This window comes from Phyllobates terribilis, unplaced genomic scaffold (genome assembly GCF_046119375.1).
Source record: "Phyllobates terribilis strain yellow unplaced genomic scaffold, ASM4611937v1 Scaffold_11__3_contigs__length_659146591, whole genome shotgun sequence".
Classification (NCBI taxonomy): Eukaryota; Metazoa; Chordata; class Amphibia; order Anura; family Dendrobatidae; genus Phyllobates; species Phyllobates terribilis.
In genome coordinates, this window is record NW_027362771.1 from 336,069,695 (window position 1) to 336,093,004 (window position 23,310).

The window sequence follows — 23,310 nt, forward strand, 5'->3', positions numbered from 1 at the left end:
CAGTGTGAATGTACAATTTTCAAAGCCATGAAAATACAGAAAAATCTTTAAATGAGAAGGTGTGTCCAAACTTTTGGTCTGTACTATATATATATATATATATATATATATATATATATATATATATATACACTGTGTTCCAAATTATTATGCAAATAATATTTTCTCAGATTTTCCCACATTACCTATATGAATTGCAGTCATTGAAATTTTCCAGTCAAATAACTATTAGAGTACAATTGAAAGGTTTTTGTACAAACTGCCTATGATAACAGTATATTTTTAAAAAAATAAAAAACTCAAACTGCACTCAAAATGCATGTTCCAAATTATTATGCACAGCAGAGTTTTCAACCTTTTCATTTTAATAAAGAACAAAAAAATGGTCATTTTTAAAATTATAAGCATTAGCAGGTTATTACAAACTGAAATCAAACAGTTTTCAACTCAAAACTTTATTCTAGGTGGTTACATTTGCACATAGGACCGCTTGTTCGAAAGGAGTTTCTGAACTCTCTCGTCCATTGAATTTGTCAGGTTTTGGATGGTTTCTGCTTCCAATTGTTTTGCATGAGGACAGAATACCCTCCCAGAGCTGTTGCTTAGATGTGAACTGCCTCCCGCCATCATAGACACTCCTTTTGATGATGCTCCAGAGGTTCTCAATGGGGTTGAGGTCAGGGGAGCATGGGTGCCACACCATAAGTTTGTCCCCTTTTATGCCCATAGCAGCCAGAGATGCAGATGTGTTATGTGCAGCATGAGACGGGGTATTATCATGCATGAAATGATCTCGATGGTCCAGATGGATGGAGTGGAGGATGGCTGGTTGATGGACACCCCATGCAAACACGGCTACGGCGCTAACAAGGAGGAGGTGGAGTAATGTTTTGTGCTGGAATCATGGGGAGAGAGATTGTCGGCCCTTTTAGGATCCCTGAAGGGGTAAAGATGAACTCCATAATGTATGTTGAGTTTCTCAAACAGCACTTCCTTCCATGGTTCAAGAAGAAGAACCGTGCATTTCGCAGCAAGATCATTTTCATACATGATAATGCCCCATCTCATGCTGCACATAACACATCTGCATCTCTGGCTGCAATGGGCATAAAAGGGGACAAACTTATGGTGTGGCACCCTTGCTCCCCTGACCTCAACCCCATTGAGAACCTCTGGAGCATCATCAAAAGGAGTGTCTATGATGGCGGGAGGCAGTTCACATCTAAGCAACAGCTCTGGAAGGGTATTCTGTCCTCATGCAAAACAATTGGAAGCAGAAACCATCCAAAACCTGACAAATTCAATGGACGAGAGAGTTCAGAAGCTCCTTTCGAACAAGCGGTCCTATGTGCAAATGTAACATCACCTAGAATAAAGTTTTGAGTTGAAAACTGTTTGATTTCAGTTTGTAATAACCTGCTAATGCTTATAATTTCAAAAATGACCATTTTTTTGTTCTTTATTAAAATGAAAAGGTTGAAAACTCTGCTGTACATAATAATTTGGAACATGCATTTTGAGTGCAGTTTGAGTTTTTTATATTTTAAAAATATACTGTTATCATAGGCAGTTTGTACAAAAACCTTTCAATTGTACTCTAATAGTTATTTGACTGGAAAATTACAATGACTGCAATTCATATAGGTAATTTGGGAAAATCTGAGAAAATATTATTTGCATAATAATTTGGAACACAGTGTATATATATATATATATATATATATATATATATATATATATATTCTGTTGTAAAATAATATGATACATACTGTGCAAAAGTTCATCTTAATGCATTCAGTCATCATCAATGGAACTATCTAGGTACATGCAGCTCATATTAAACAATTCTGAACAACTGTAATGTAAGAATTAAGAACTACTGAATTTAGAGAGTGTAATTATTTAAAGAGTCCGTGTACCTTTTCCTGATATTGGCGGCGTGACGAATCTAGTGACTGGATAAGTGCTGTAGCATGACCAATGAACATGGCATAGCAAGTGGCACCAACAATCATGCTCAGCATAGTAAGCCAGACATCTGACATGCCCACCGGCGCTTGTTGCCCATACCCGATGCACAACATGTGACTCATGGCTTTGAAAAGAGCATAGGAATATTGCTTTCCCCAAGAGGCATTCTGTAACAGAGAGAAAAAAAGAAATGTTTTCCACTTGTAACATCACAAACTAAACAGAATTGGTGCATCCAACATCCACTGTTTTAAGATAAAAGATATAATTTAACGTAGTGCTATTGTCACGTAGTGCATGAGCTCATACATAGAAGTTATTTCAGTGTCTTGTAGTAATTGGAGTAATGGCCTAAACAAAAAAAACATTTACAATTTTGTGCACAATATGCATTGATCCCATTTTGATCATATTTGATATAAATATCTTATTTTGGTGTACAGACTTTTTTAAATTGATGTATAGTACAATATGTATTTTACCTACAAAGGTAGACAAAGAAAAGTAGAGGCTCAAAGCAGCTGCAAGGTATACCTATATATGACATATGCTATTGAATAGGTGATAAAACCAAACTACGTTTTAGTCCAAATATCTGTTCAAACCAATAACAATGAGTGGTCAGAAAGGCAGGTGAAGACAAGAGATAGAGGGGGACATTCATTACGTAGTTTATCTACTTTCAGGTGTAAAAACATAGCAAATTATGGCGCACGCCACATGTATGGCATAATTTGCAACTTTTTAAACTTTCACTCACTGCTCATGGCATTTTTCTAAAGAGTGGTCAGTGCTTTTTGAAAGGAGGTGGCGCCATACATGGCCCAAAACATTTAATATAATTTACTCCACAAAGTGGTATAAATCATAGTGCAATTCAACGCCAGTCCATGGTTGGTGTAAACTTACTTTTTAGGTGCACATACAGCTAGTGAAGCACCAGATTTATTAAAGAATATGTGCATCTTAATAAATCTTGCATACTTTACACTATCAAGCTTATTATTAAGACCAGCTTAAAGCATGTTGGCCTTAATAAACATCCCACAGAGTCCCTGTCTTAGCACTTACTGTTCAGGAACATATTACTCATGCAGAATCTCACTGCCAGCCAGATCATTGACAAGTTTACCAAAAATGGTTTTAGTGAATACACAACATGGAAAAGACTGAATATAACTCCACCCTTTATTCCTGAATTTTCCTCATAGATGGTACAATTTAGCTTTGCTTAGACCTGTCCATGTGGTTCTTGTCTATGTCTGCCTGCCTCGGGCTATCCATGTGTGTATTATGTGCTTTATCATCCCACCCTCCCTTTTTTTTCTGTCACTTTCCCTTATTTTTCGCTACTGCCCACTCCTTTTTTTTCCTTTCTTGCCCTGCCCATATTTGACAAAATTTACAAAATTAAACTCTACCTTAAGACCCATAGCTCCAAACTCCTCAGTTATACTTTCAAAATGCCCAGGAGTGCCTCCGAAATGACCACTTTTGGATGTACTTTCTTGCTTTCTGATAAGCCCCACTCCCTAGCGCTCCAGTTTGAGGAACTGTTCACAAGTCTGCCTTTCTCAGCTTCTCTCTGTTTTCTCTATCTTTGCACTTGCCCGTCTTTTGCATTCCCAATCTTACAATTAATGTCCTTTTGAGGTACCTTCTCATTAGTTAAAGACATTCCTAACCTCCCTGCTAACATCTGTTTTATAGTTTCAAGGTTGAAAAAAGACTCAAGTTCATCAAGTTCGATCTACAACCTATCTGTTGCTTTGATTTATGATCAGGGGTGTAATGTTCACGGTTGCAATGGGTTTGAACGTGACCAGGCCCATGCGAGAAGGGGGCTCACCGACGCCTATTTCAGCTGGACGCACATTCAGCTGAAATGCATTGCATTGCAGAGACCAGTCGGCTTCCTGCACTCCAATACACACTGTGTCACGGGTGTGTCAGAAGTGACAGACAGTCGCCCTGCAGTGAGTTGCAAGAGATCTCTACGTTTGGCATTGCAGACACCTTATTAGAGGCTGCCTCTAGGACCCAGCGGCTACCTTCCTCTGGCTGATTAACACCCTGGCCTGCTGTGTTCCAGAGGGAAGTGCCGGCGATATTCATTACTCCTTGTGAAGTCTTTAGCAAGAGCAGTACTTCTTCCTCTCTGGTGCTTGAGGACGTATGCGCATTTGTCTGGAGTCGTCTAAAGCTAAGCAATTTCCCCTGTTTGTCCTCCCTTGCTGTGTTTAGTGTTCAGTGGGGATCGACCAGTGCTCATCTCCTCCCTTCCCTAGCCTTAGCCAAACGCCAGGGAAAGACAGGGCGAGGAATGCGTGCAGTGATTGGTAAAGAGCCAATATAGGGACCTTAGGGGAGACAGGGTGATATTCTATCAGCCAGGAGGTCTCCACTCTCCCCTTTCCCTAGAGTCTGGGTGTTAAGGGGACGGTTGCAAACAACTTTATTAAATAATGGAAAGCAACCGAACCCGGGGTCCGCGATGCAGCCTGGTGGACTGCGGCCAAACACCTTCTGGGTGAGAAGGTAAAACAACCAACTTAAATAACAATCCCCTCCGTGTTACAGCACACCAGAACGGGAATAAGAATTCGCACTATCTCTGTTAACTGCACGAGAGATGTGCGATAACTAATGTATCTGTAGTCCTGTTGCAGCACAGGGACTACACAGTTGGCGCTAGGATGCGTGTGTGACTCACGCCGGCGAATACGTGCTCCCAGCCGGCGTGCTACCGGACTGAGGAGTATCACTCCACGTGGCTTACAGGTGGTACCGGGAATAGAGTGCCTGCAGACTGCTCGGGGTGTAAGGCGACCCCTTTGTCGGAGCAAGACTGTCAGATGAAGCTACCTGCCTATTTAATCTAAGCCTGCCTATTTCCACTAAACCTGCCTGCCAGAAACTAAAGCACACGTGGAGCCCAAGAGACAAAGTGTCCACACAACACCATCACAGCTCAGTGATCAGAGCGCGCCGCCATGTTTGTGGACGGGCTTTTTAAAGATTAAGCCCTGCCCACCGTTGCACCATTGGTGACGTCACCCGCGACCAATCAGGCGGTGCCAGGTCACCGGATATGCTGACTCCCAAACCACCAATCACGGTCCGCTATGTCACGGGCATGCTCAGTACAGAGAATCCTGGACTTAGGCTTTAGCAGCCCTGTCTCCCTCCGCAACCTATCCTTCATGTTGCTAGGAACAAAGACCCAAGAGACAACCTGTACATCTCGTGGACCAGCTTGGCTTTGGGACCGACGACGATGCTGAGCAGCATCAGCCCTGGCTGGATTTGAATGGGAGACCACAGAAGGTTCTGGACCCATTTCAAATCCAGCCAAAACCTGACACCTAACACTGGGCTTCCTTTCCCTCTTCCCTTTGTGTTGCACTAAGTCTTTCCCACACCTTGCATGACATTATTGCTGGCTGAGCACTCTTTGAAAAGAAAAAAAAAACTGCTGGCCAATCAAAAGTCAGTAGCTAACATCAGTGTGCCCATCATAATGACAGTGACATCATGCAGCACCAATGTCTGGTACAGTGAGGTCAGCGGCTGGCCTCTGCATTGGCTACAGAAGGGGACGCCGCACATCAGGATGGAGAAAGGTAAGATGAATCACTCTTTCATTGTTAAAGGATGGGGTCAGGATGAGGGACAATGTTACATGGGGTGAACACATATGTCTTTATAGGATCTAGACCACTAAAAGGGTCCATAGATCTGTTAAACATGCAGGTTGGGAGCACAGGTCAAAATTTTGCATAGAGGAACATCACCCATAGTTATGCCACTACTTATGTTTGAAAATGTACCCTTTGTATATTGAGGTTTCATGTACAGTATGTTCATCATATAGAGATCTCTTTGACCAAGACTATGAAAGGGTGGATACTCTTGCACTCTTTGCTTGTGTTTGTGTTACAAAAAACAAGTTATATATATATATATATATATATATATATATATATATACAGTGGCATGTAAAAGTTTAGGCACCCCTGGTCAAAATTACTGTTATTGTGAACAGTTAACCAAGTTGAAGATGAAACGATCTCTAAAAGGCCTAAAGTTAAAGATGACACATTTCCTTTGTATTTTAGGCCCATTTTCCTTTTTGTAATTTTTAAAATCTAAAAGATGAAAATATATACAAGTGCTTCTTACTAAATTAGAATATCATCAAAAAGTTAATTTATTTCAGTTCTTCAATACAAAAAGTGAAACTCATATATTATATAGAGTCATTACAGAGTGATCTATTTCAAGTGTTTATTTCTGTTAATGTTGATGATTATGGCTTACAGCCAATGAAAACACAAAAGTCATTATCTCAGTAAATTAGAATAATTAACAAAAAACACCTGCAAAGGCATCCTAAGTGTTTAAAAAGGTCCCTTAGTCTGTTTCAGTAGGCTCCACAATCAGATGTCCAGAAGGCAGTCATTGACACATTCCACAAGGAAGGTAAGCCACAAAATGTCATTACTAAAGACTCTGGCTGTTCACAGAGTGCTGTATCCAAGCATATTAATGGAAAGTTGAGTGTAATGAAAAAGTGTGGTAGAAAAAGGTGCACAAGCAACCGGGATAACCGCAGCCTTAAAAGGATTGTTAAGAAAAGGCCATTCAAAAATTTGGGGGAGCCACCACACACAGACGTATCCAGGACATGGGCTACAAGTGTCGCATTCCTTGTGTCAAGCCACTCATGACCAATAGAAAACACCAGAAGCGTCTTACCTGGGCCAAGGAGAAAAAGACTTGGACTGTTGCTCAGTGGTCCAAGGTGTTTTTTTTCCAGATGAAAGTAAATTTTGCATTTCATTTGGAAATCAAGGTCCCAGAGTTTGGAGGAAGAGTGGAGAGGCACACAATCCAAGCTGCTTGAGGTCTAGTGTGAAGTTTCCACAATCAGTAATGGTTTGGGGAGCCATGTCATCTGCTGGTGTAGGTCCACTGTGTTTTATCAAGACCAAAGTCAGAGCAGCCGTCTACCAGGAAATTTTAGAGCACTCCATGCTTCCCTCTGCCTACAAGCTTTTTGGAGATGGAAATTTCATTCTCCAGCAGGACTTGGCACCTGTCCACACTGCCAAAAGTACCAATACCTGGTTTAAAAACAACAGTATCACTGTGCTTGATTGGCCAGCAAACTTGCCTGACCTTAACCCCATAGAGAATCTATGGGGTATTGTCAAGAGGAAAATGAGAGTCACCAGACTCAACAATGCAGACCAGCTGAAGGCTGCTATCAAAGCAACCTGGGCTTCCATAACACCTCAACAGTGCTACAGGCTGATCGCCTCCATGCCACGCCGCATTGATGCAGTAATTGATGCAAAAGGAGCCCCGACCAAGTATTGAGTGCATTTACTGAACATACATTTCAGTAGGCCAATATTTCGGATTTTAAAATCATTTTTCAAGCTGGTGTTATAAAGTATTCTAATTTACTGAGATAATGACTTTTGTGTTTTCACTGGCTGTAAGCCATAATCATCAACATTAACAGAAATAAACACTTGAAATAGATCACTCTGTTTGTAATGACTGTATATAATATATGAGTTTCACTTTTTGTATTTAAGAACTGAAATTAACTTTTTGACGATATTCTAATTTAGTGAGAAGCACTTGTATATATTTTCATCTTTTAGATTTTAAAAATTACAAAAAGGAAAATGGGCCGATGCAAAAGTTTGGGCACGCAGTTTGGTTAGTACCTAGTAGTCCCACCTTTTGAAAGTATCACAGCTTGTAAACGTTTTTTGTAGCCAGACAAGAGTTTTTAAATTCTTGTTTGAGGAATTTTCATCCATTCTTCCTTGGAAAATTCTTCCAGTTCTGAGAGATTAATAGGTTGTCTTGAATGCACTGCTATTTTTAGGTCTATCCACAGGTTTTCAATGATGTTCAGATGAACGGACTGTGAGGGCCATTCCTTTGTGAAACCTTAAGCTTGCGCCTTTTGGTGTAGTCTATTGTGGATTTTGACGTGTGTTTAGGATCATTATCCATTTGAAGAAGCCATCCTCTTTTCAACTTCCGCTTTTTTACAGATAAGGTTATGTTTGCATTAAGAATTTGTTGAAATTTCATTGCATCCATTCTTCCCTCTACTCGTGAAATGTTCTCCATGCCATTTTGCTTAAACACAACCCCAAAGCGTGATTGATCCACCACCATGCTTAATGGTTGGCCAGATGTTCTTTTCCTGAAATTCTGTGCCCTTTTTCTCCACATATAACTTTGATCATTGTGGCCAAAGAGTTGTATTTTAACCTCATCGATCCACAGGACTCGTTTCCAAAATGCATCAGGCTTGTTTAGATGTTCTTTTGCATACTTCTGGCGCTGAATTTTTTTCGTGAGGATGCAGGAAAGGTTTTCTTCTGATGACTCTTCCGTGAAGGCCTTATTTGTGCAGGTGTCTCTGAACAGTAGAACAATGTACCACAACTCCAGAGTTTGCAAAATCTTTCTGAAGGTATTTTGCAGTAAAGCAGGGGTTCTGATTTGCCTCTCTAGCAATCCATCGAACAGCCCTCACTGAAATTTTGCTTGTTCTTCCAGACCTTATCTTGACCTGTACTGTTCCTGTTAACTGCATTTCTTAATTACCTTTCGAACTGAGGAAAGGGCAACTTGAAAACGCTATGCTATCTTCTTATAGCCTTCTCCTGCTTTGTGGGCCTCCACCATTTTCATTTTCAGAGTGCTAGGCAGCTGCTTAGAAGAACTCATGGCCGCTGTTTTTTGGCACAAGGTTAGAGGAGTTTGGATTTTTATAAAGCTGGGACATTTGCATCACCTGGCCTTTCCTAATGATGATAGTGAACAAGCCATAACCCTAATAGGCTAATTAAGGTCTGAAACCTTGGTCAAAGTTATCTGAGCACACAAATCTCCAAGAATGCCAAACTTTTGCATCCTCCCATTTTCCTTTTTGTAATTTTTAAAATGAAATTTTTTTTAATACATTTGTTTTGCCTAAAATACAAAGGACATGTTTTAATCTTTAACTTTAGGCGTTTTAGAGATCATTTCATTTTCAACTTGCTTAACTATTCACAATAACAGTAATTTTGACCAGGGGTGCCCAAACATTTACATGCCACTGTACACATTAGTAGTAGAAAAAAATAATTAGTGAAAATAAATATTCTTATTAGATGGATTTATATAACTGCATTACTACTGATGAACACATTATTAAGTATTAATATTTATTACTATTGCCATGCACAAATAACATATTACTTATTATGACCAAGTAGGAACAAATTGCTGATGTTAATCATATCTTTTAATTTCAGGTCACAGATTTCCAATTATAAGATATGCATAGTATATGTTTATGGATACGTTTAATTGTCCTCTAATTGTAGGTCTGCTTCATTGATTTGATAGTACCACTATTTTTATAATGAATGATTCCTAAATCAATTCTCTGGGCAAAACAAACACACTGTTATACACAGTGCAGAACATGGGGTATGGCACACTAGACATAAATCAGTATATTATATTCATTGTGACATTTCAATTTTAAAAGGCTGGATAACCCATTTAAATGGACTCTGTCAGCACAGAATGACTGTTGAAACTAAGCACAAGCGCTCGGTGCTTCACAGCGGGCCCAATCATTTATATACACCTTCTCACCTGCTTGGTTTCCATCTAGCTCCACCCTTCTCTGGATCTATGAAGCCAGAGCTGTCAATCAAAGAAGAGGGGGGTGGAGATAGACAGAAAACAAGCAGGTGGGAAGGTGTATATAAATGATTGGCCCCGTCGTGAAGCGCAGATCGGCGGGACTTAGTTTGAACAGTCATTCTGTGCTGACAAAATCCCTTTAAAGAACCATGCACAGTGTAAAGGGTTCTCAAACTGTGACGGACTTCCTGAAACCTAATGGCATCTTCACTAGTAACATTTTTGAAGTATTGTTTCAGCATGTTTTATTGTGCGGAAAAAACACTGCGTTTTATAGTACCAGCAAAGCAAATGAGATATCTAAAACCTCATTGAAATGCTGCATTTTTTCCTTGCATTTTTTAAGCTGGGTTGGACTTTTTTTTAAATCCACAGCATGTCAATTTTTTCTGAATTTTTGCAGCAGTTTTCACCCATTCAAATAAATTAAAAAAGCACGCATGAACACTGCAAACAAACATGTGAAAATGATCAAAAAACTTAAAAAAATGTGCATTTTTCCTGCCCCAAAGTGGTTTTTGGTGCAAAAAAAATCCACAGCAAAACCACTGTGTGTGAACATGCCCTAAAAGCGCTACTTTCAGTTTTATGCCACAGCCCCACTATCAGTATTTGGTCAGTATTTTTTCTCAGGAGTGGGAGACAAAACCAGGTGAGGAACAATCAGAGAAAAGGTATAATAGAAACAAGTCACCAATTCTGCATTCATCACCCACTCCTGGTTTTGGCTCCCACTCTTGACAAAAAAATACTGACTGAATACTGACCAAATACTGATAGTGGAGCTATGGCCTTATAAACAGAAGACAGGAGAAGTGTGGAGGTAAAAAATTCAGGCTTGTCAAAGTCATTAATAAGATTACTTTACAGAAAGGAGAGCATCATCTTTACAGACTAATTCTCTAACATTATGCAACTTCTTAATCCCTTTTGGTTCCTCCCTTGAAAGAACAAGAAAAAGTAAAAATTGACCACAGTATCATAAGAGAAAAATCAGCATCTGGATGTATATTCACATCAGCAGATGTTATTGCAGTTCATTTTGGATGCTTATGATTTTTAGCTCCAGATGAACATACTAACAAGTGGATGTAACACAGTTTGGTCTCTGTGAGCTTTTTAAGAAGATAATATATTGTGCATGAAATATGAAAATTATATTAACAGCTTCACGCATTTACTCTCCTGGCTCAGTATAAATTTGTGATTCCAATCACATCTGGTCATGTACAGATATGGTCTCAATGACTTACTATTTGTCACCACTTTTGTTTTATTATAATTATTAGCATGTATCGCTTGTTGAAAATCTATATTTCAAGCCATTTCTAATAGACAAAAAAAAGTCCTATTATATCTTATTCTTCAGTGTTGACTCTAGCATCAACTAAATGATATTTATCGTAATTTGGTTCTTAAGGTGGTTATAACTGTCAACTGAATGATCATAAGACTGACAGCTTTTCCTCCAAACTCTCTGTACAGAAGCATGATCGGCTTGGTCAAGCATTCATGTGTTCTCAGTGGTGATAAGAAATTAAACTGAAAAAACATATGTATCCCTTCTCTTGACCATAGGCTGAAATCCCAAGAAAAGAAAGTAGCAACTTGAAGAACAGAAATCCAGCATTCAGGAAGTTCATAATAAAATGTTCAAAATGGATTACGATTCACATACGAAATATGCATAAGTGGCCTACTGTCGCACCTCAAACTTACTATAGATCCGTTATCAATGATGGTTTGTGTGGCAGCCAGAGCTAATCACCTTTTAAAGCTACTCACAGGAGTTCCGTATTGGGATTTTAATCTGTTTGGAATAAAGTTGAACATTTTATTAGGATACTAGATGGTGGCCCGATTCTAATGCATCGGGTATTCTAGAATAGGTATGCGGCCGACGGGGCGCAATTAGCAGAGCGGTGTTTAAATTTTGCGCCAAAATCGCTGATTGGTCGCGTTCGGCAACCGCGACCAATCAGCAAAGCGGTGTTTAAATCTGGCGGCAATATTGGTGATTGGTCGCGGGCGGCGGCTGCGACCAATCAGCGAACCGTGTTAGTGAGGACTGGAGAGCGTGTTTAAATTTGGCACCAAAATCGCTGATTAGTCACGACCAATCATCAGAGCGGTGTTTAAATTTGGCACCAATACTGCTGATTGGTCAAGGCCGTCGGCCGCGACCAATCAGCGATTTTGGCGCAAAATTTAAACAACGCTCTGCTGATTGGTCGCGGCCGTCAGCCGCAATAAATCAGCGAATTTGGGGCCAAATTTAAACCCCGCTCTGCATCGCTCTGCTGATTGGTCGCGGTCGCCGGCCTCGACCAATCAGCAGAGCGTTGTTTAAACTTGGCGCCAATCTGGCTGATTGGTCGCGGATGGCGGCCGCGACCAATCAGCAGAGCGGTGTTTAAATTTGGCGCCAAAATCACTGATTGGTCACGTGCGGCGGCCGCGACCAATCAGCGAACCGTGTTAGTGAGGAATGGAGAGCGTGTTTAAATTTGGCACCAAAATCGCTGATTAGTCGCGGCCGGCGACCAATCAGCAGAGCGTTGTTTAAATTTGGCACCAATCTCGCTGATTGTTCGCGGCTGACGGCCGCGACCAATCAGCAGAGTGAGGTTTAAATTTGGCGCCAATACTGCTGATTGGTCGTGGCCGGCGACCGCGACCAATCAGCAGAGTGGGGTTTAAATTTTGCGCCAATACTGCTGATTGATCTCGGACAGCGACTGCGATCAATCAGCAGAGCGTTGTTTAAATTTGGCGCCAATCTCGCTGATTGGACGCGTCTGGCGTCCGCGACCAATGAGCAGAGCGTTGTTTAAATTTGGCGCCAAGCTCGCTGATTGGTCGCGGCTGGCGTCCGCGACCAATTAGCACAGCAGTGTTTAAATGTCGCGGCAAGATCGGTGATTGGTCGCAGCCGCTATTTAAATGTGGCGCCCAAATCGGTGATTGGTCACGGTCAGCGTCCGTGACCAATCAGCACAGCAGTGTTTAAATGTGGCGCTAAGATCTGTGATTGGTCGCGGCCACTATTTAAATGTGGCGCCCAAATCGGTGATTGGTCGCGGGCAGCGGCCGCGACCAATCAGCAGAGCGGTGTTTAACTTTAGCGCCAAGATCACTGATTGGTCTCGGGCGGAGAGCGCGACCAAACAGCGAATCGTATTGGTGAGGAGCGGGGAGCGGAATCGTATTAGTGAGGAACGGGGAGCGCCGCTGCCTGTGCGGATACTTCCACTCCGAGAAGCTGGGAGATGAGCGACTGCTCGCAGCAGAAGTATCCCGACCCGCAGCGCCGCTCCCCGGTCCTCCCTTCACACCCTAGCCGCTGATGTCCCCACAGTATCCGCATAGTGTTACAAAGGTCCGGACATTTGTGTGAAAAATCGCTGATTGGTCGCTGGCGCTGCCCGCGACCAATCACCGATTTGGGCGCCAAATTTAAATATCGGCCGCGACCAATCACCGATCTTGGCTCCACATTTAAACACCGCTGTGCTGATTGGTCGCGGCCGATATTTGAATTTGGCGCCCAAATCGGTGATTGGTCGCGGGCAGCGCCAGCGACCAATCAGCGATTTTTAACACAAATGTCCGGACCTTTGTAACACCATGCGGATACTGTGGGGACATCAGCGGCTAGGGTGTGAAGGGAGGAACGGGGAGCGGCGCTGCGGGTCGGGATACTTCTGCTGCGAGCAGTTGCTCATCTCCCGGCTTCTCGGAGTGGAAGTAGCCGCACAGGCAGCGGCGCTCCCCGGTCCTCACTAATACGATTCCGCTCCCCGCTCACCAATACGATTCGCTGATTGGTCGCGCTCTCCGCACGCGACCAATCAGTGATCTTGGCGCTAAAGTTAAACACCGCTGTGCTGATTGGTCGCCGACGCTGTGCGCGACCAATCACCAATTTGGGCGGCACATTTAAATAGCGTCCGCGAGCAATCAGTACAGCGGTGTTTAAATGTGGAGCCAAGATCGGTGATTGGTCGCGGCCGATATTTAAATTTGGCGCCGAAATCGGTGATTGGTCGCGGGCAGCGCCAGCGACCAATCAGCATTTTTTGACACAAATGTCCGGACCTTTGGAACACCATGCGAATACTGTGGGGACATCAGCGGCTAGGGTGTGAAGGGAGGACCGGGGAGCGGCGCTGCGGGTCCGGATACTTCTGCTCCGAGCGCCCGCTCATGTCCCGGGTTCTCGGAGCGGAAGTATCCGCACAGGCAGCGCCGCTGACATCCATGCGGCTAGGGCGTGAAGGGAGGACCGGGGAGCGGCGCTGCGGGTCCAATTGGTCGCGGCCGCTATTTAAATGTGCCGCACAAATCGTTGATTGGTCGCGGACTTTGCCCGCGACCAATCACTCATTTTGCGGCCAAAGTTAAACACTACTGTGCTGATTGGTCGCGGACGCTGCCCGCGACCAATCACCGATTTGGGCGCCAAATTTAAATATCGGCCGTGACCAATCACCGATCTTGGCTCCACATTTAAACACCGCTGTGCTGATTGGTCGCGGCCGATATTTAAATTTGGCCCCCAAATAGGTGATAGGTCGCGGGCAGCGCCAGCGAGCAATCAGCGATTTTTAACACAAATTTCCGGACCTTTGTAACACCATGCGGATACAGTGGGGACATCAGCAGCTAGGGTGTGAAGGGAGGACCGGGGAGCGGCGCTGCGGGTCGGTATACTTCTGCTGCGAGCGCCCGCTCATGTCCCTGGTTCTTGCAGCGGAAGTATCCGGACAGGCAGCGGCGCTGACATCCAATTGGTCGCGGACGCTATTTAAAATTGCCGCACAAATCGGTGATTGGTCGCTGTCTTGGCCCCCGACCAATGACTGATCTTGGCGCCAAAGTTAAACACTATTGTGCTGATTGGACCAATCACCGATTTGGGCGCCAAATTTAAATATCGGCCGCGACCAATCACCGATCTTGGCTCCACATTTAAACACCGCTGTGCTGATTGGTCGCGGCCGATATTTAAATTTGGCCCCCAAATAGGTGATAGGTCGCAGGCAGCGCCAGCGAGCAATCAGCGATTTTTAACACAAATTTCCGGACCTTTGTAACACCATGCGGATACAGTGGGGACATCAGCAGCTAGGGTGTGAAGGGAGGACCGGGGAGCGGCGCTGCGGGTCAGTATACTTCTGCTGCGAGCGCCCGCTCATGTCCCTGGTTCTTGCAGCGGAAGTATCCGGACAGGCAGCGGCGCTGACATCCAATTGGTCGCGGACGCTATTTAAAATTGCCGCACAAATTGGTGATTGGTCGCTGTCTTGGCCCCCGACCAATGACTGATCTTGGCGCCAAAGTTAAACACTATTGTGCTGATTGGACCAATCACCGATTTGGGCGCCAAATTTAAATATCGGCCGCGACCAATCACCGATCTTGGCTCCACATTTAAACACCGCTGTGGTGATTGGTCGCGGCTGATATTTAAATTTGGCGCCCAAATCGGTGATTGGTCGCGGGCAGCGTCGGCGACCAATCAGCACAATAGTGTTTAAGTTTTGCGCTAAGATCAGTGATTGGTCGGGTCCCAAGACCGCGACCAATCATCGAATCGTCTTCGTGAGGACCGGGGAGCGGCACTGCCTGTGCGGATACTTCCGCTGTGAGAACCCGGGACATAGCGGGCGCTCGCAGCAGAAGTATCCCGACCCACAGCTCCGCTCCCCGGTCCTCCCTTCCGCATGGAGGTCAGCGGCGCCGGCGGTCCTTCTGCTGCTACCGGCTGGGAGATGAGCGCCTCGCGCCGCTCATCTCCCGGCTGCATCTCCGTCCCGCAGATGGGTCCGGCGGTCGGGTTCCTTCTGCTGTTGCCAGCCGGGAGATGAGCGCCTCGCGCCGGTCATCTCCTGGCTGCATCGCCGCTCAGCTCCGTCCCGCAGATGAGCCGCTAACGGCCGCCATTTTTTTTTAGAAATCCCCCGGCGCTGATTGGCCGCTGCCGGACCAATGAGCGACGCGGGATTTCCTGGACAGACAGACACACAGACAGACAGACAGACAGACAGACAGACGGGATAACACGATTATATATATAGATACTTGGATGATGGATTCTTTGCTTGAAGAGAATAAAACTGATGCCAAGCTCCCCTAGCAGTTTTTTTTTATATGTCATAGGATCTCCTGCTGTCGCTGTGTAATGTGGCACGGGGTGGTAGCCATGGGCGAGGTTTTCATCTCTTACGCCCCGACACATTTTTTGAAGGTGGGGGCCCTGGCTGGGTGTGTGGACTTGTGCTGTGAGGCGCTATGCCCGTGCAGACCGCATGTTAACAGATGACGCTGGTTTGCCAGGATCAGATGTTAACCAGTTCATAACAAAGAAGCTTTACTAAACAGCCATTGCGTGACAACTATGTACACAGGATAGCAGGTACACAACTTCTCTCAAGTTTCTCCATTAATACAGAGCATCTCAATACACAGTCTTGTTACTTCCTTGGCCTCACACATTCCTGCCTCCACTGATCTCATTTCCTTTACCACCACCCGTGTAACACTACAGTACAGTCCGTGAAAGTCATTTCCTCTTCCCTTGGTTCCACGTGTGAATCTCCTCGTAGAGGGGAGAGTTTGCCAATATGGCCAGACTCAGGTTCAAGCTCCCTGATGCTTAGGGAACTCCTTCCCGGGACACTCACTTTTTACATTCTATTCTGTCCTAGCCCGTTACCTTTAAGAGCTGTAAGCTACTCGGGGCCTTGCTGCTAGGCGTACCTTCTTCGGACCCTTCTCATTTGGTCAATTTGTTCTCTGGTCAGTCCTCTGAGCTGGCACTGTCCTTCTCTCTCTGTCTCTGTAACTCTCTCTCTCTGCCTCAGTCTGTTCCTCAGGATCACGTTATGTCTGTCGCGATCTCCTTTCTATCTTGCCACAGAACATCCACTGCATGCAGACTTGCTGAGCACCAAACGTCTACTCTATTTGCAAGCTAGGCCCTGTCTGAGTCACTACCAGGAAGACCTCTATGGTCCTGCTACATAGCCAATCCCTCTCTGGGCTAGTCCCAACACTTAACTGTATCTTACCCTACTCACTGTCAGTACAGTGCAAAACATTACAATACCCCACATCACAATCCACACTACACATCACCATCACCATAACGCATGACATTATACACACTACACTTTACATTATACACAGCACTGATGTCATGGGGGAACAGGGCAATATGTTCATCTCCTTACAGGTGGAATGTCAGTGCACCCCAATCTTTATAAGCTACCTTAAAGGGCTATTCTCAAGTTGTGATAGAAAAACACAATGAAGAAAACATCAGCTCACCGGGTTGAGAAATGCCTGGAATAAAGGTGCGGTGCAGGGAGGCTTCAGGCTGGTTTCCTGAGCAAGTGAAACGTGGAAAAAAAAGGAAAATCCAGCAACCGCAAAATTCATTAAAACATCACGGTAAAGAGCTAGTGTAGCTCGAAACGCGTCGACTACTGGGCACTCTCGGCCAGGATCTAGACAGACACTAGTGGCCGAGCTCCATAGAAATCAGCTGTACACAATGAAAAATAAAAGCTCTCATTGCAGAATGACAGCAGATAGAAAAAGCAATTCTATTGAAAACTTGCTTATTTTCATGCTGTTTACCTATCAAAGCAATTTAATAAATACCCCTTTTAGCTTGGTGTGAATTAAACTAACTTTCAGAGATGATATCACATCTCATGCACCAGTTACACTAAAATATTTGGTGCCAAGTATTATTGACATTGTGTAATATATATAGTCACATGCATTTTTTACACCATAGTACCATATTGCAGTGATTCTATTTTAGCCTTAATAACAAGTACCAATAGAGTTATGCAGTGCTTCTTAATAGAAATTTCAGTATAGCCAAGGCTCAAATAAAACTTACAAACCTTGTCTGTGGTACAATGTAATTTCTCATTTTATAATGCTTGCTGCTGCTGCTTTTGTTTGGCAGGAAGACTGAGCTCGCTCACTCCAATTTCAGAAAAACCCTGTTCCCAGGCACAGTTTGTTTAAGGCTATGTGCCCACGTTGCGGAACTGAAGCATATTTTTTACGCTTCTCCCTGGTGGGAAAATCGCATGCGGATTTTACATGCGGTTTTCCCGCCAGGTAGAAGCGTTTGTGAGGCGTCTTTGCATGCATTTCCGCATGCGGGTTATCAAGCACTTCTCCAAGTGATTTAGGCTGCGTGCCCACGTTGCGTATTACAAGCGTATATGCTGTGGAATTTCCGCAGCGTAAACGCTTGTAGAACGCATGTATATCCGCACCCCATGGTCCCCAATGGCATTCCGCAATGTCAATGCCCATGCTGTGGTCAAAAATCCGCAGCATGTTCATTAATTTTGCGGAAGCGCAGCGGAATCAATGTGCGGATGGTACCCAAGTCTGGATGAGAGGAGACTCTCATCCAGACCTGGGTACCAAAGAACCTGTAAAAAAAAGAAAAAATAAAGTTTATACTTATCTTCTGATGTCTTCCCGGTGTTTTCCCGCCGTCGCGCTGTTGTGTGAAGGACCTGCCACGTCATTGAGTCATATGACCCATCACATGACTCAATGACGTCACCGCAGGTCCTGCACACAACAGCGTGAGCCGCTCAAGACTCCGGACGGGGCAGAGAATGCATCGGAAAGTGAGTATAAACTTTATTTTTTTATTTTTTACCATTCTGATTCTTTTTTTTTTAACTATTACTTGGTCACACTATATAAATCCATGTCGGTTGCATGGATTTATATAGTGTGAACAAGTTGTCAAGCACTTTTCCAAGTGATGCTTATTACCATTTATTTACCCTCCCTTGATCCAGCGATGAATCTCCGCCACTGCTCCCGATATTTGTTATTTTCAGCACTACTGACATCACGGTGACTGTGCCGCCAGTGAGCTCAGAGGCTCTGAGTGGCTTGTGCTGTCTTCTGGGGCAGAGCCTCTGAGCTTAATTACTAGCTGCTGAGCTGTCGACATGACGTCAACACTGCAGACAATAACAGAACCAAGGAACAGCAGTGGAGAATTAGAGATGGACCTGGGGAAAGTGAGTAAAGCACATAGGTGCTGGAACCGGGGATGGTGAGTAAAGCTCAGTTTGCTTTGTGCCTGGGAATGGGTTTTCTGAAATCGGAAAATGCTTTTAGCACAACTCACTTCCTTTCTTGAATCTGTCAATTGCAAGCTTATGACCATCAGTGATAACATTTAAACCACCTGCTTTTACTGTGTAAGTTTTCAGTATGTTATGTTTGAATGGTATTCAATGTAAAGAGATAATTTCGCACTTTGCTGATATTCACAATTGAGCAAACATATCACATTTATTTCAGTGTGCATAGTGGGTAGAACTACTGTATGAGTATGCTTAGTCTATATTTGTAGTATTCCATACATGCAAAACTGCTGCCTCTTTACGCTGAAGATAGTTCTTAATGACATTGACTGTTGGGGGTCATTGTTCTGCTGGAGAATAAATCTGGAGCTAATCAAATGTCTCCCTGATGGTATTGCATAATGGATAATTATCTGCCTGTATTTCTCAGCATTGAGGATACCATTAATCTTAACTAAATTCCTAACTCCATTTGATGAAATGCAACCCCAAGCTTGCAAGGAAGGGACCTCCATCATGCTTCACTGTTTCCTGCAGACACTCATGAGGCTACGCTCTCATGATGAGCTTTTGGAGCGTTATTGGTGCTGCTTATTTTTGCTGCGTCATAAACGCAGTGTCTTATAGTTCCAGTAAAGTGGATGGGATTTATTGAAATCTCATGCCCGCTGTGCTTTTTTTTTTTACTTAGGGTAAACTGACCTGCGGTGCGTTTTCAAATCCACAACATGTCAATTTCTCTTGTGGGTACGCTGAGTTTTCTGTGTAGAATTTTCCCTCAGACTTTGCATTAGGTGCAGAAATTCCTCAGGTAAAAAACGCACATGCATTTTAAGCGTATTTCTGTGGCGGAAACGCATCAAAAACGCATGAAATCCGCACCTAAGTATGTCAATATAAGTTCTGCCAAAGCCAAATACCAGGAAGTATCAAAAACAAAGCAGCTTTATTTAAAGCATGACACACCAAGAAGAGACAAAAACCGCAGCATCAAAAACACATGTTAAAAAAACGCATATAAAGAACGCAATAAAAAAACACATGTATTCTAATTTAAATAATAGGTGCAGAAATTCTGCAACATCAAAAACTCACCAAAAGCTCATTGTGGGAACATAGTCTTACTGTTCTGCTCTCCAGCCCTTCAGCAACAAACTGCCTTTCAAATTTTGTCTCATCAATCCAGAGCACCTGCTGCAATTATTCTGAGCCCTAGTTCCTATGTTTTCGTGCATAGTTGAGTAACTTGTCCTTGTTTCCATTTCCAAAGGCATGGTTTTTGGCCACAATTCTTCCATGAAGACCACTTCAGGATAGATTTCCCTGAATAATGTGTAGCTGGGTCTCACTGGTTGCTGCCAGTTGATGGCACTACTGGACATCATCCAATTTCAAAGGGAAGTACAGTCCTGCTCATCATTATTGGCACCCCTTCATATTTTTCATAGACTATACAATATCTTCAGAAATAAATGGAAATGTACCAAAGTTATATCCTCAGAATTTTTTAATTAGTGGTCCAAAGTAATACAAAAAAACATTGTTTTTCAATTTTCATGTTGCAATTTCAAAGAAGAAATAAACAGCGTGTGCAACAATAAAGGCACTCCTAATTAATACTTGTTGCACACCCTTTGGCATTGCTGATAGCCTCCAAAGTTTCTTGTAGCCATCTATAAGCTTCTTGCACTTCTCAGCTGGAATTTTTTCCCACTCTTCCTTTGCAATTTGTTCAATGGCACATTTCAGCTCACTGCAAAGATTTTCAATGGGATTGAGGTCAGGACTCATTGTTGGCCATTTTTTATTTTTCAACCATTCCTGTGTACTTTTGGATGTGTGCTTTGGGTTATTGCCTTGCTGGAGGACCCATGATCTTCAACTCAAACCAAGTTTTCTTACACTGGGTAGGACATTTCGCTGTAAAATCTCTTGAGAATTCTCTTATTTCATGATTCCTGTGATACGGTCAAGGCCTCCAGTACCAGATGCAGCAGAGCAACCCCACAGCATTATGGATCCTCCACCATGCTTAACTATTGGTAAGGTGTTCTTTTCCTTATAAGCTTCATTGCGCCGTCTGTAAACAAACTGTTGATTTGAATTGCCAAAAAGCTCTATTTTTGTTTCTTCTGTCCACAGAACATTTTCCTAGAAGGATTGTGGTTAGTTAAAATACTCTTTGGGAAAGATCAGTTGTTCCTTTTTATGTGTTTTCTTCAGAAAATGGTTTCTTCCTTGGCTTTTTCCCATAAAGCTCTGCTTGGTTTATTGTGCGGCATATGTTACTTGTTGAAACCATCACCCCAGACTGTTCCAGGTTGGCCTTCAGGTCTTTGGATGTTTGACATGGTGTTTTTTCCACCATTTGCACCAACCTTCAAAGACATCTCTTGTCAATTTTCCTCTTTCCACCACGTCCAGGGAGGTTCCTGACGGTTCCATGCTTGGCAAACTTCTTAATAACATTGGACACTGTTGAAACTGGGATACCAAGGTCTTTAGAGATGGCCTTATAACCTTTGGAAGTCTAATAATAGCAGTTCTGATGTCCTTAGACAGCTCCTTTGTCTTTACCATTGTGAGAAAGGATCAGGGCCTACCATGTGGCTTTTTAAAACACTGAAATCATCATTCATTGGCTAATTCATGTCACTTGGGCTCCGATAATGATTACATAATTTTTTCCCTCTGCTTGGTCTGAAAAAAATTACCCTTACTGAGTACCACATTTTTAATCTTGATTTCTTTTAGTGTTTCTTAAAGCCCTAAAGTTGCCATTTGAAATGACTTTAGTTTTGTGCCATGTCTGTGATCTGCTTTTTTTCAACAACATTAAACAACTGAATGAACATCCTCTGAGCCCGGTGATTCCATAATTTTTGCCAGGGGTTGTATATACATGCACATACATACAGGAAAAATTCCTCCAAAATGATGTGAGAGACTGCCAATTTTCAGATTGGTTTTAAATACTTAAAATATGTGTATCATTTCCTTTGCACTTCACAAACACTTGTTACTTTGTGTTGGGATATCACATAAAATCCCAATAAAATACATTTAAGTTTGTGGGTGTAACATGAAAAAATGTGGTAAAGTTCAATGGGTATCTTTTTCAAGGAACTGTATTTAAAATATAAAAAATATATGTTTTGTCAGTTGTTGCCAGGCAGCTCTATAAATGGCTTTCATGAACAGTCTTAGCACCAGCAACTCCATTTACCAGATCCCAGGGGTCCTGGCTATCACCTTTCAACTCCTGTACAGGTATCTGGACTTACACAGATGGGCTGGGGCCTTGGGGCAGGCTGCTGCCAGTGGTGCAGAATGGCAGGGATAATCAGGTGACTTGGTCAAAACCAGGGGGATATTAAAGGTTCAAATTCAAAAGACACAAGAGTAGTCAGTAAATGGGCCAATGTCAGAACAGGAAACCAATAGAAAAAACAGGAGCAGCAGAAAACCAAAGGAAGAACAAACTATATTTGGCAGCTATCAGCAGTAAGCTGTGAGCTTTAATAGGGAGTGGTACTTTCCAACTGGCCAAAGCAGGGAGCTGATTACTCCAGCTGAACAGCACCTACCCATACTACCAGACTAGACAGCACTACAGGTCCCAGCTACCCTAGTCTTAATGCACACATATCAAACTCTGGCCCGCAGGCCAAAGATGGCCCACAGGGTGATTATATTTGGCTCGCGACGCTGGCACTGTCCCCCCATTATACTGTATGGAGGACTATGTGTGGCCATTATTTCGTATGGGGGACTGTGTGGGGCTAGTATACTGTATGAAAGACTATGTGAAGCCCATTATACTATATGGAGGACTATGTGTGGCTATTATTCTGTATGGGGGACTGTGTGGGGCCATTATACTGTATGGAGGACTATGTGGGGCCCATTATACTATATGGAGGACTATATGGGGCTCATTATACTATATGGAGGACTATGTGAGGTCCATTACACTATATAGAGGACTATGTGGGGCCCATTATACTTATGGAGGACTATGTGTGGCCATTATTCTGTATGGGGGACAGTGTGGGGCCATTATACTGTATGGAGGACTATGTGTGGCCATTATTCTGTATGGGGGACTGTGTGGGGCCATTATACTGTATGGAGGACTATGTGGGGCCCATTGTAATGTATGGAGGACTATGTGGGGCCCATTATACTATATGGAGGACTATATGGGGCCCATTATTCTGTATGGAAGACTATGAGGGGCCCATTATACTGTATGGAGGACTATGTGGGGCCATTATATTGTATGGAGGACTATGTGGGTCCCAATATACTATATGGAGGACTATGAGTGGCCCATTATACTATGTGGAGGGTTGTGGGGATCACAGTTGGGGGATCATGCTGTGTTGGGGTCACCATACTTTGCCTGGGAAATTGAGGTAGGGTACAGGTCATCATACCATGCATGTCGAGGGTACAGTGG

At 43.3% G+C, this 23,310-nt stretch overlaps 1 protein-coding gene across 1 annotated transcript in view; it reads right to left on the bottom strand.

The window, feature by feature from the left end:
- The window catches only part of HCN4 (hyperpolarization activated cyclic nucleotide gated potassium channel 4), a 273,787-nt gene that overhangs the window by 56,477 nt on the left and 194,000 nt on the right, over positions 1-23,310 (bottom strand). Inside the window, exon 4 of the mRNA XM_073652761.1 lies at positions 1,920-2,138. Coding sequence (XP_073508862.1) covers positions 1,920-2,138 — 219 coding nt within the window. The remainder of the gene's footprint in view (positions 1-1,919; positions 2,139-23,310) is intronic.